This window comes from Lacerta agilis, chromosome 2 (assembly GCF_009819535.1).
Source record: "Lacerta agilis isolate rLacAgi1 chromosome 2, rLacAgi1.pri, whole genome shotgun sequence".
In the NCBI taxonomy this organism is placed as follows: domain Eukaryota; kingdom Metazoa; phylum Chordata; class Lepidosauria; order Squamata; family Lacertidae; genus Lacerta; species Lacerta agilis.
In genome coordinates, this window is record NC_046313.1 from 5,769,670 (window position 1) to 5,783,220 (window position 13,551).

Here is a 13,551-nt window from a genome sequence, read left to right on the forward strand (position 1 = left end):
TAAATGCTGCCTATCAGGTAACAAAGACAACAAGTGAGACATTAGCATGCAGGAGGGAGCCATTTTGTAGCCATTAATTCCTGACTGTCAAAATGGCGCCCCTCTCTACTTCCCACTAAGTAACGTGGAGCAGAACCCATCAGCGAACATTTCATTGAAATAAATGGAATGAGCTCATTATTATCAGTGAGACTTTCAGCAAATAACTTTCCAGTCGATGTTACCTCATGAGGGTGCCAGGAATCAGCTGCCTCTGGTACCTGACTCATCATACTAAATGGTAGACCACTTTTGGCCCTTGCACTATGATAGCCAATTGCTGCCTTCCTATTTGAACCTCGGCCTCAGTTTCCAGGCCATGATGTTTCTTAAGACAATCGGAAAAAGAGGAGCCACTTTATCTCCTCTTAACCTGCTTTAATGCTTCCCCCCTGACCAAAGATGTTAGTCCAGACGTTATTAGAGCTGCAGATAGCATTAGGATAAAGCCATTCGACAATGAAAGCAGGATTGCTTCTTCAATTGTTTTTAATTCAGGGAATCAACTTTACTCCCTTGGGGGTTTAGCCACTTTCTGGAACCAGGAAGCAATTAGCTTTATGTGAAAGAGGTTTATATACAGGTGAAACTCGAAAAATTAGAATATTGTGGAAAGGTTCATTTCTTTCAGTAATTCAACTTAAAAGGTGAAACTAATATATGAGATAGACTCATGACACGCAAAGCGAGATACGTCAAGCCTTTGTTTGTTATAATTGTGATGATTATGGCGTACAGCTGATGAGAACCCCAAATTAACAATTTCAACTTTGGGGTTTTCATCAGCTGCACGCCATAATCATCACAATTATAACAAACAAAGGCTTGACATATCTCGCATGAGTCTATCTCATACTCCAGTAGCTAATGAAAACAGTTGCTTACATAAATGGACTTTTCCACGATATTCTAATTTTTCGAGTTTCACCTGTAGATCTTAATACACCAAAGAGATCTTTAGATAGGACTAGCTCCAACAGAGCTTACGAATATGAAGTTGTCCTTTTTTCTGTATTGAATATTCATCCACATTTCTTTCCAAGGCCGACCCAGGTGAGTCCTGTTGATCTTTTGACCCCAGGCTCCAAAGCATGGTCAACTACTCACAAGAGCATTTTGCACAGCAGAATGCTCCTATGTGACTTTGGTCCCTTAAGTCTGTGGAGAGATAATTGGGATTTCAGAACCCGTGCCAAGGCCCTGTGGCATCCAATTACCTAGACAATGGAAGGAATCAACCACTTGATCAGGAAGGACTCAGCAAATCCTTCTGCTTGGGCACACCTGCGAAAAGCAGCGGTGCTTGGCGTTCTGGAGCGTTAGTCACGGCAGAAGCATCTCCCTGCATTAACTGTCTGTATATAAACCGTGCCAAAGACTCTCAGGGTGACTCTTGTACTTGCAGGGAACCCAGTGCTTATGGCTGAGCTATTGTGTCCCGGGGGAAATTGGCTCTGTGGTTTAGGCCTAACACCCCTGCTAGGTTTGCGCCTGTGGATTTGAATCCTGCCCAAAGGCAACCCAAGGCCTGTATTTTAGATGAGACCCCTAGGAGCCTAAAGCTTGCACTTCATAAGGTTCCAGGTTCAGGCCTCTCCCTCTCTGCCTGAGACCTTAGAAAGCCACTGCCAGTCAGAGCAAATATTACTAGGCTAGATGGACTGATGCAGTGTAAGGCAGCTTTATATGTTCATCCTGTGCATGGTAACTCAGATGTAAAGCCCATTGAAGTCAATGGTGCTTACTCCTAGGCAAGGAAGCCTTAGAACAAGGCCCCATCACTTTGCTGGGGTGCAGCAGAGCGGAATGGGTTGTAAATTTTGGAGCTCTGTGGAACGGAAAATTATTCTGCCAAAAGAACTGCCAGGTCCTAGACTGACTCATTTCTTTTTTTCTTTTTGGTCATTGTATGCTGGATATATTTTGCCTTTTGTTTCTGTCCTGTGAATATGAACGTTAAACTTTATGTAAACTATTTTTTGAATGTTTTTTTTTAATATTCAAAGCCGTCTCCAAGCCATCTGTGGGTGAGGTGGAGAAACCAGTGGCCAGGTTTGGGAACCCAGTTATTCCAAAGAAGCCAATCCCCACCCACACTGCAAAATCCAGCAGCCATTTCCGCCTCAACATACTTTGCATATCAACTACCACCTTCACTTGCGTCAAAAATACAGCTGCCTCAAATTTGTACAGGTTACCTGCATCTTCCTCAACAGCTAGGTTCAGAGAGGAAGGCCACTAGGCTGGGAAGTATGTCCACTGAAATCAGCCACATCATCCCATTCAAAGGAGGGGCAAGTGTGTGATTGAGCCACTAAAGGCACAGGTAAATCTGCTGTGGGTCAGCCCAATGTCCAACATTCTGTTTCCAATGGTGACCAGCCGGGTGCTCCTTGGAAGTCCTCTGTGAGTGCATTTCACCTAAGCAAGAGTGGAGACTCCTTACTGGCCCTTTAAATAGGTTTGCAGTCAGCTACTCGGTTGGTTACTCCAAGCGACGGGGAAGCTGGGGGCAGTTGGGGGAGGTAGCTGAGGCCAGGAAACACCAACAGAGATCTTAGTGACTCAATGCACTAGCCGTTCTTGTAGACTAGTAACTTTCGCAGACTTCATTTGCTAGGCTGCCTTTAACCACTGTGTAATATGCATACGTGTGGAAACAAGAACAGTAAAATCCCCCACAATTTCAATGCCTACTTAATAGGTTAAGTGGAAATTTGAATTCATGTTGGTGGTTACGAGGATGGAACTGTGGCACCAGTGTTATTTTTCGGCAAGCTCATATATCAGGAGGGTGGTCAAAGGAATCTGGTAAGGAAACGAGGCTTGCACTCTTGGGTCTGATGGCCCAGTTGCAGATAAAGACCTGGAAGTCCTATCTGCAACTGGAACGCAGTGGAAGAGAAACAGCTTTGTGGGTGGGTTGGGCAGATACAGGGCAGAATGTATTCAGAAGCAGTAAGTGAAGCGTGGGAAACAAGGAGCATGGGAAACACTAACAGAGGGGCTGGGGATGTATGTTATGTACGTATGTGTGCAAGAGAGAAATTCTGACTGGTTCAATTAGGAAGTGTATTAGGAAGGATTGGGACGTGAGTGATGCACTCAGTCACTTGGAGACCCCCCCAAAATTTGCTTTTGTAGGATAAAGCATGAGCGTTCCTGCCCACACTAAAAGCATGCCCCAGAATCCCTTACAGTTTTTCACATGTAGTGTGTATATGGAGCTGCAATTTTAATCCCACTCTTGATGTCACATCTTCCTTCAACAACTGCGTTGCATGCAGTTGTGCATAGTGAAAACCCAACACATGAGCTCCTACTCCTTCATACAACCGGGACACCTGCACAATCAGAGGCTCTTCCAGGCAAATCTATTTATTGGACGTTGATCCTGATTTCAAAAAGTTTGTGAGGAGGAGATAGAGGAGGGAGATAGATAGATAGATAGATAGATAGATAGATAGATAGATAGAGATATATGATGCCAACTGCTTATTGAGCATTTATTCTGATTTGTGTGGTTTTATGACATTGCATTAAGCAGTTGTTAACCCTTACCTTCCATTGTTTCCCCATCACTTTCCTTGCCACCAAAAGTCAATTTTTAACAATGGAAGTGCCTTTGTTGTGCATGAGTGCAAAATCCACTTTAATTGCATGATCTAAATTTGCTGGCATATTATTGAATTCCACCTGCAAAATGGTGACCGTCTGGAAGAGGCCCAGGTGCTTGATTATACAGAGCTCTTAAACCTTGATGCTAGACCAGAGTGATCCATTTACACAGCCCATTGCCACAACAGTATGAAGCAGTATGGACCCTAGCCTAAGTAATTACTTGGTTCTGGGTTCCTCTACTCTTAGGTGACCACTTTAAATCATGAGCCCAACTTGCTTACAGGAGGAGGGAGTTGGATCTTGTTCACACACGCAATCTGCTGATTGCTGCAACAAGGAATTGCATGTTTGAGGCTGCAAGGCTATATTCGCTTGCCTGAGAGTAAGTTCCATTGAATTCACTGGGGCCTACTTCTAAGTGGTCATGCACAGGATTACACTGTGCAAAGGAGTTGTCACCAGATAATCCAGAACATGTAATCCCAAATGGAGTAGTTTGATGGGTTATGCTAGTTCACCCATTTGGCTGTCACACATCACCTTGAGGAAGCAACATATATTGGCCGTGACAGTACATAGCGATTCCTTGCAGCCGAAGGCCACTCAGTGAGTGGAGACTTGAACGGAGGTCTCCCCAGACCTACTCCCAATTCTCTAAGCCACTACACTAGATTGGTCTCAGTACCCCTTTGACTCCTAGAAGATGGGGAGAAACAGCAGAGCAAACACTGGGCTCTTCTTTGGAGCTTCCTGGAAGCATCTGGCTGGCTTATTTTGGAAACAGAATGTGGGTCTTGCTTTGACTCGGTGATGGACACAGATATTTGAATCCGTTCCCTTAATACACCACCACCACGCTCACATATTTGTGCAATGATTCTTTTGCAGCAGATTTGAGGAAATCTGACTCTTGTGAACGTATATGTTTTTTTTCTGGCACAAGGTTGTTGCATTTAGGTTTCCTGCACTGTATACCCAAAGCTCACAGGACACATAGCCAACTCACACGACACATTTGCCTTTTCTAGCAAAGAAACAGAGCTCTCTCTGTCAGCAGCCTCCCACCTTTGGGAGCCCATGGGCACATTTGCAAACCAGAGAAAGTGCCGCAGGCCTCTCTCTTACACACATACATACCCCAATGCTTCATTCAAGCTGAACTTGGAGGGGACCACATGGGCAAAAGGGAGGGCCTCTGTGGGCACACTTGCACCCACGGGCACCATGCTGGAAACCCCTACTCTACTGCTCTAAGTCTTTAAAAAATAAAAATAAAGGTGGGTGTGAAACCGCTTACAAGTACGCACAGTGAACACTATTTTAACACTAATTGGAAGTGGGGAAGCTGGGCTAGACCATAGCTGTCAACTTTCCCCTTTTTTAAAGGGAAATTCCCTTATTCCAAATAGGATTCCTCGCAAGAAAAGTGGGAAGTTGACAGCTATGCTACAGACACAGTTGCTTCTGGAGCAGACACTATTTCCCCACCCACCCAATAAGCCAAAGGGACCAACCACCCCTTCAAAGGCCTTTGCCACAGCTAACAGGGCAAGCAAGGCTAAATCCAAGCTGGCAGCGATCTTCCTGGTGCTGCTTCTGGACAGTTTACAGCGTATCCACTCCATCGTAGTCCTTTTGTGTAGCTAGATGTAACTTTTTGTACATGTGAAATATTATTGACTGTATTGTAAGCCAGTGCCTCCTCCTCCTCCTCCTCCTCTCCCGCCCCACCCCCCTTTGAACTGTACAGAATTTCTACTAATGGGAGAATGTGGAGAAAATAAAACAAACAAACGAAAAGGCTATCCACCTGAGCTTTGTCTCTGAGGATCTGATTTATTCCCACCCCACCGCCACCATGTTTGCTTTAAGACTTGTGCAGTTTCCTCACCTCCTCTTGGCCGCACTTTGCTTTTAGCTCCTGGGGCAATCGGTGCCTATTGGACAAGAGATGGGGTGCAGAACCTTTTCCTAGCCCAAGGCTCACTTTCCTATTCGGGACTCCCAGTGGTGTGCGTTGCCAGAGGCCAAAAGCTGGGCAAAACAACAGGTGGATCTCTTCTCTTTGTATTGAACGCTGTGTTCTAGAAGAGCCAGAGCTTTCTAAACATGCACACAGCCCAAATTAACCCCAGGCTTTGCTGAATTTAAAAACTCCTGGGTTTCTCTTTACTTCTGCTCTCTACCTACCCCAGGAACTTGTGTGCTTTGTTTTTAAGGTTTAGGACAGGTGTGGGTGACCCAGCTTCTTCATCTCAAAATCCTAACGGTGTAGCCTGATAGCTGTAACACCTGGGAAAGAGACTTAATCATCCTGAGATCTCCCAGCTTAGAACCGAGTCTACAAGTTGACTTTAGGACTGCGAGTTACAACAGCCTCTTTTATGTACTCCCCCTCCCCACCTGGTGCTCTGTGCAAGATCTTGCCCAGTGGAAGAGTTATGGAGAAGTTGAAAGCTTGCCACACCTTTGTGACATTTCAGGGGTTCCCACTAAAGGTACTACCCAGCTGCCAGATTTTGGAATTGCATTTCACATTTGCAAAAGGATAAGGAATTGGCAGGATGGGAGCTGTGGGGGGACGCACAACAAATGCACACGATAAAACAAACACTAGTGTGCTGAATTAGATATATTAAAAGCGTGACATCCGTCAATTAAAAAAAAATCAGTTGTGCAAATAAACTGATCAGCATTGCACAATTTGCTTATTCTTACTGAGGAATGTCTCTGTGCATATTTATTGTTGCATACACACAATATACTTGTGCTTTGTTTATTATATGCACTTCCATGATTCTGCACAGCTCTCCCTTTGTGACTTGACTCTGCTCCCTCCTTTGCACATCTGCGCACAATGTGCAAGCCAGTGTAAAGCACACGTAGGTTGCCCTCCTCCGAAAATCCCCTTCCCCACCATGCTGGTGAGCAGACGCAGCCACAGATCTGTGGTATGCAACAAAACAACACCCACCCCAATATTTTTCCAAGCGGTCAAAGAAAGAAAGATAACCCAAGCTTCAGATTTCTCAAATTTAAACCAATCTTCCACAGGAGGCCCACCAGAGAAGGATAATTCTAGTCCAAGTTTATTATAAATATTGTTTGAAAAATCCCACTGAATCCTCAACACACAAGGGGTACTGCAACCAGAAAGATCCAGTCACTGAGACAAAACTTCAAAAAAAAAAAAAAGGAACAAAAAACAACCAGGAACATACAGCCTGTTCCCATTCCTGGACCACATTCCCCAGGCAGGGCTACTGCTGTGATAAACAAACTGGACCCTGCCATTCTGGTTCTAGGCCAAGGAGGCTCCAAGCAGGTACACCCCTGGTGAAACGTCGAGAAGAGATGCCATTTGCTCCTGTGCTATGTTGCCAACTGATGCAGGGAGGAGCCGCTAACCCTATTCCCCCTAATCCGCTTCAGGCTGGATTCCAGAGCTGGTTCTGAATTTTAGGTCCAGATGGTACATCCAAATCCTTCCTCCCTGTCCTGGTGGCTCCATGCAGACGGGGGGAATCAATGGAGGCCATCCCTGCCAGTGGGCAGGGCCCGCTCCCGACTCGGAAGCAAGCAGGGGTGGTGGAGGAGGGGGCACTGCAGCCCAATTGTGCAGGTTCCGGGCCAGAGCAGTGCACACTCTTGGCTTGGGCGCTGTCGCAGCCAAAGGAAGGCACAGCCTACGCAGGAACAAGGACCAATTGGGTCTGGCGTGTGTGGAAGGGGAGCCTCAAAAGAGGCTGCGGTGGTTACTGGTCACCCAGTTGCTGCAGCAGAGTCCGGCGCCGACGTTCCAGCTCCCCTTCACTGAGCTCTTCGCTCTCTGAGGTGTCCCAGCCGCTCTGCCAGGGAAAGGAGCGCGAGTGAGAAACCCCGGCACCCTTGCCCTCCCCCTGAAGTCTTCCGCATAAGGCCCGCCCGCCACCTCAACCTGCCGCCTCCTCCTCCCCCCCACTTCCAAATCCTTCTTGCCTCTTCCCACCCACCATCCCTGGTGCCGTTTGATTTCCTGCCAAGTCTCACCCGCTCCCTCCTGGTGCCCCGGGGAGGGGAGTGGCTTCTTCCCTCAGGTCGCGGAGGGGCCTTCTCTCGCTCCCACTCGTCGGGTCGGGTCGGGTCCTTCTTGTGCTCAGCTTCGCTTTCAGGGCTGTTCTGTAAAAGAAGCAGCTTGCAAACTCGAGGGCAAAAGGGGCCTGGGCCGGGGCAGCCGGCGGGGGGCTGAGAGCGGCCCAGCCAGCTCAGCGGTGACCAGCCCAGCATAGCGAGGAAGGTGGCAAAACCGGAGTGGGCTAAGGCAACGCAGAAAAAGACTACGGGCAAGGTTGTGAGGAGTCCGTGCTGAGACAATCAACGAGCTTTAACTGAGGAAAAAGAACCCCGAGAGCGGCTTCTTTCGGGGGAAACTAGCTGGCAAGTTGTGTTCTGGACACAAGTGACCCTGCTTCTTTCTGGATCCCCTAGCAATGTAGTTGTTGCTGCTGCTCTGGTCAGAATCCAGCAGGACGGCTAACCTGAGGCCCTCCTGGAGTTCCTGGGGCCCCAATTCACATCAGCAGCATCCAGTACGGAACAACAGTCAGGGGTGATGGGAGCTGGGGAGTCTCGTGGCATCCGGAGGGCTGCACAGGTTTGCCCACCCCTGATTTATAAAACCTGTATCTTCGCTTACAAAGTTTCCAAGGTGGCTGGCAATATCAATGCAAAATATGAACAAATAAAAAAGACAACACGGTCAAACGAAAAGAGCAGCAAGAAGCAATAAGAACCAGTGGTGGTAAAAACCTGGGCAAATAAAAGCACTTTAATTTTGTGCCTGAAGCTAATCCAAGCTGAGTGTCGGCTGAGCCGCCTCTGAAAGAGAGCAATACAGAGCAGAAGGGGCCACTGCAGAAAAGGCACTGTTGCTGTCGTCACCACTTGGCCTCTAAATGTGGGGAAAGGATACAGATATTGAAACCTTTATTCAGAAACTCCTCTGGTTTTGAGATTTCATAAGGCATTGCCCTTGTGCCTTCAAGTACATCTTTGCAATCATAAGGCCTAGAATCTTTATTTCAAAAAGAGAAAGCTGAGATGCTCAGGATGCCGCCTTTTGCACCAGATACTGGTTAATGTGCTTGCGTCACCATAGAGCAAACGCACAAACACTTCTGACCACAGAATCATAAGGCCATGGAAAGTTTTCTGATTCTAATCCCTTTTCCCCCATGCTCCAAAGCAAAACCCTCACACTTTACCGCCTGTGGATTAAAGCACATAATGTCATTTACAGTGTGCCAAAAGCAGGCAATAGACATGGGAAAGTGTTAATAAATGAATACTTGGCTAATGGTACCTAAATAGCTCTGACTGATGGTCCAAGGACACATGCTATAACCACAGAAAAAGAAAAACATAGGTGTAGATCAGCCGTCCTGATCCTCCAAAAAAGGAAACAAACCCAACCCACTGGATTTCCTAGCAGTCTCTGAAGCACTCGAGGCACTTTCAAGCACAGAGCGTTTACATCGGCTCAGCTCACCTGAAATCAAAGTGCTTTTAGTGGAATCACAGTTCACACACTCAGCTGGCAAGCTTTCTGCGTGCAGGAATCAGATGCAGAGAAATCAAATGATGTACAGGTATGTCTGTGTGTGTGAAGCCTGCAAGACTGCAGCATCAAATGACAGCTGACATATGGATCTCTATGGGCACGTTCCCTCCCTCACACCTCACCTTTCAACTCTGCAGTCACACAGGTCTCATTCTCACGCACACATGATATGTGCCAGCGCATCGCTTGACTTTGTTCTACACAATCCTTGCACACTGGGTGATTTGATAGCAGAACGTGTGAACTGCTTACAACTAGTGTGGCCTTAGTGCATGTCCTCCCTATAGGACTGGACCACGCAATGGCTCCTTTGCAGTCCCACAAACAGAACTTGCGAGTCACCATGCGCTTCAATGGACTCAGTCCACACGTCCAGCTGTGTGCCATCAAGTGATAAATGTGGCACGAATCAGCCTCCATCCCCTGTTTTATGCAAATGCTGCCACTCATTGTGTTGTACATTAAGGGGGAGATGATACCCATAAATACAACATAATTGTGCACTGTGTACGGAAGTATGCATTCTGAGAAATTTAGCTTTCTTTCTTTTCATTTTAAAGGATCCCTTAAATACTGCAAATATATACTTCAAATCTCAAAAAGTGTGAGACGTTGGGGTGGGGAGAAACCAAGCAGGATTTCTTGAGGTAAAAGGGGCTTCCATAGCACGTTGACATTCGCCATTACAGACACAGAAAACAGCAAGAGAGTAAATGATGCAGCTAAGAGGAAAATCTGCTTGATTCACACTACAGAATCACAGAACTAGAAGGAACTTGGGAGACCATTTAGTCTAGCCGTCTGCTGGACAGTCGCAGGGCTCTTGCAGCTGCAGCAGCTTCCCTGGCAGATAGGTCGTCCAACCTCTCATTAAATACCTCCAGCCAACAAAAGCTCTTCACCTCCGGCTGAGGCCAGTCAAACAACTCTTAATTCCTGATGAAATGTCTCCTCTAACATGGAGCAGACACCTGCATCTCCCTGCCATCTCTGTCCGTTTTTGGTTCTATGTCTGCCTTCAATAGAGAAGAATCCTGCTCCATGGAAGGCTCCTATAGGGTCCGTCCTTCCTTCCTTCCTTCCTTCCTTCCTTCCTTCCTTCCTTCCTTCCTTCCTTCCTTCCTTCACAATTATCACATGGGGCTCCCACCCAGGTGGCCTCCCACCCGGGCAATGACCTGCTTTGTGTGCCTCCACCCCGGGAGGTGTGTATTGCTCCAGCCCCTTGCCTCACCCACACCTGTTTCACCCGCCTCCTGCCACTACTTGCTGCCGTGGGACTCACCGATTTGTGCCTCTTTTTCTTGCTTTTCTTCTTCTGCCTCTTGGAGCGCCTGGTGCTGTGCTCTGTGGGCAGAGGGAGGGGGGGGGGAAGCCACAGCATGTGGGTGCTGCCATCCTTCAGTGGGAGCAGGCAAAAGAGCCGGTTTAGACGGACGAGCCTGCGGGCAAACCTCCATGGATCCCTGCCCCTTCCGCACAGAGGAACAGAAGCACCGCTGGCTGGATTCAGCAGGTAGGCGGAAGGGTGTCCAGGGTGTCACGTGATTCTTATGGGTGCCAACCCCCCCCCCCTAACAGTGCTGGATTACCAAATAGGCAGAGTAGGTACTGGCCTATGGGCCCCACTTTTTAGGGGCCCTGCCCCTTGGTTTATTAAAATTGTTGGTAAAATCACAAACATATTAGGGGATAATTTGCAAAGGAGCTCCCGAGATTTCGAATGCCTAGGGGCCTCCACGGGGTTTAATCCAGCACTGCCCTTCACACACAGTGAGCGGGTTTCTGTATACCAAAGGTGGGGAACTTCACACATGGCCCTCCAGACCTCTCCTTTTGGCCCTCGAGACATTCCCCAGGCCACACCCCTCACAGGCCTCCACTTCTTCCGCCTCGTTGGACTGCATCCTCGTAATAATAGCTCTTGCTGGCCTCAGTGGAGAGATGTCCATGTGGAAACCTCTGGCTTTTGTGTGGCTGGCCAGCACCCTACTATGCTGAGAGAAGGGTGACACCCCACTACCTCGCCCCCACCCAGGAAGGTGGCCCACTAGGGAATGTGGCCCTCAGGAAGAGGAAGCCTCCCCACTGCCGCCATTACGAGAACGGCAGTTTGAATCAGCTGCTTGGCTCCACAAAATGCCCCGCTCTTACCTGAATCAGGTGACGACGATGGTCCTGAACCAGCCGATTCCGAATGGTTTCGTTTCTTGCGCTTGGCTGTGCGGTGGGGGTGGTCTGAGCCTGATTCTGAGCCCTGAGGGGAGAGATTTGCACACGTCCAGTCACCCAATCCCAGAGGGGAGGGCCGACTAGCACTTGGGAAGTCCGGCATGCCATTAATAAACCCAGGACATCACAAGGGCTAATTGTCACAAGTAAACACCAAGCATGTCAAGGAGGGAGGTCTTAGGCTAGCTCACTCCCTTTCTGCACCTATTTCTACCTGGCCTGGGAGACCCCGATGGACCCCACCTGCTGCTGCTGAAGAGGCCAGAGACCATCGTACTTGTGAGCTCTGCACAACATGCTACTCAGGATGCCTCAAGACTATATGGAGGCTTTGTAGTGGTCAGGATTTGACCTTGGAGATGCTTAATTTTTACAGTAACTGGTTTAATGTTTTTCTGTCTTGTTAGACCTTTTTTATGAATTATGTAAGGTTAAGGTAAAGGGACCCCTGACCATTAGGTCCAGTCGTGTCCGACTCTGGGGTTGCAGCGCTCATCTCGCTTTATTGGCCGAGGGAGCCGGCGTACAGCTTCCGGGTCATGTGGCCAGCATGACAAAGCCACTTCTGGCGAACCAGAGCAGCGCACGGAAACGCCGTTTACCTTCCCGCCGGAGCAGTGCCTATTTATCTACTTGCACTTTTGATGTGCTTTCGAACTGCTAGGTGGACAGGAGCTGGGACTGAGCAACAGGAGCTCACCCCATCACGGGGATTCGAACCGCCGACCTTCTGATCAGCAAGCCCTCGGCTCTGTGGTTTAACCCACAGCGCCACCCGCGTCCCTGATGAATTATGTAGGGATTGCTTAATTTTACTGTATATGTATTGAGATGCTTCCATTTATTAAAACAACTTACATTTGGGTTTTTTGTAATTATGTAAATCTTATGTAATTATATAAATCACTGCCAAGTGAGGAGGCAGAATCCTAGGGTGATAGAATGGACTCTGTGTGTGCTGTGTGGACACACATGCCAGTTTTGGATAGACAACTCCCTGCAAGTGAAAAATCTAGGACATCCATGAAAAAGTCCTAGGCCAGTCGGCTCCTTCTTTGGTGATACCGTATTTTTCGCTCCATAAGACGCACCTAGTTTTTAGAGGAGGAAAGGGGGAAAGCCCTGCTTTTTTGAGGATCAGCTCAAAGTGGTGCAGCTTTTTATGGGGTTCAACTCACAGTTCTGCAGCTTCTAGTCCTACAGCCATTTCTACAGTTTCCAGATAGATAATCTAATCAGCCAGTCACATGTCGCTCAGGAAACAAACAGCCTCCCTCTGCATTCAACAATGGAGGACTGGGCAAGGGGGCAGGGCTGGAAAGGGAGCCTTATCTCTCTCCCCATCACTTGCTGAACAGCTGTACAGCGGCTTCCTTTCAACACCCCCTTCTCTCTTTGTAAAACAAAGAGCACAATCTGCTTTTTGGCCCCTAGACAATTCGGCACCAGGAACCACGCATTTGCTCCATAAGACGCACAGACATTTCCCCTTACTTTTTAGGAGGAAAAAAGTGTGTCTTATGGAGTGATAAATATGGTATTTATTTTTTGAAAAATCACAGGCAATTGTGTACATGGGGTGCAGTCCACTCTACCACCTTATTCCACTGCAGGTGTAGACCACTGGGTTTCTCCCAACACTTCTTGCTGCAAAAGCACCAACACGGACTGAGAGTTTTAATAGGACGGGGGAAGAAGGCTCTATGCCATTTGGCTTTGATGAACATGTCTCACCACCCTGACTTCAGTCACACACAAACCCCATTTCTTTCCTCCCTCCCTCCCACCACAGCCCCCTGGTCTCACCGAAGCAGACCGCTTGCGATGGTGCTTCTTGGGCTTCTTGGTATGTTTCTTGGCCTTGGCATGGAAATGCTGGCACTCGGTCTGTGGGGAGAGGGAGACAGAGAGAGTGGTGTGCATGTGTGTGAATCCAAATTGCAGGAAAAAAATCCCGAGCTGCCCCTTCTTCTGATACAGCCTTCCTGACTTGCTGCCTTCTCCACCGCCTCTCCTCCCCACTACTTCAAGCTTCTCATCACCAGGCAATCCCACCCCAC

At 48.1% G+C, this 13,551-nt stretch overlaps 1 protein-coding gene across 1 annotated transcript in view; it reads right to left on the minus strand.

Annotated features, from left to right (window-relative positions):
- Positions 1 to 6,145: 6,145 nt before the first annotated feature.
- PRPF40B (pre-mRNA processing factor 40 homolog B) overlaps positions 6,146 to 13,551 on the minus strand; it is a 31,270-nt gene continuing 23,864 nt past the window's right edge. The window contains 5 exon segments of the mRNA XM_033138241.1: positions 6,146 to 7,508; positions 7,690 to 7,818; positions 10,545 to 10,606; positions 11,414 to 11,516; positions 13,298 to 13,378. Coding sequence (XP_032994132.1) covers positions 7,416 to 7,508; positions 7,690 to 7,818; positions 10,545 to 10,606; positions 11,414 to 11,516; positions 13,298 to 13,378 — 468 coding nt within the window. The 3' untranslated portion in view covers positions 6,146 to 7,415.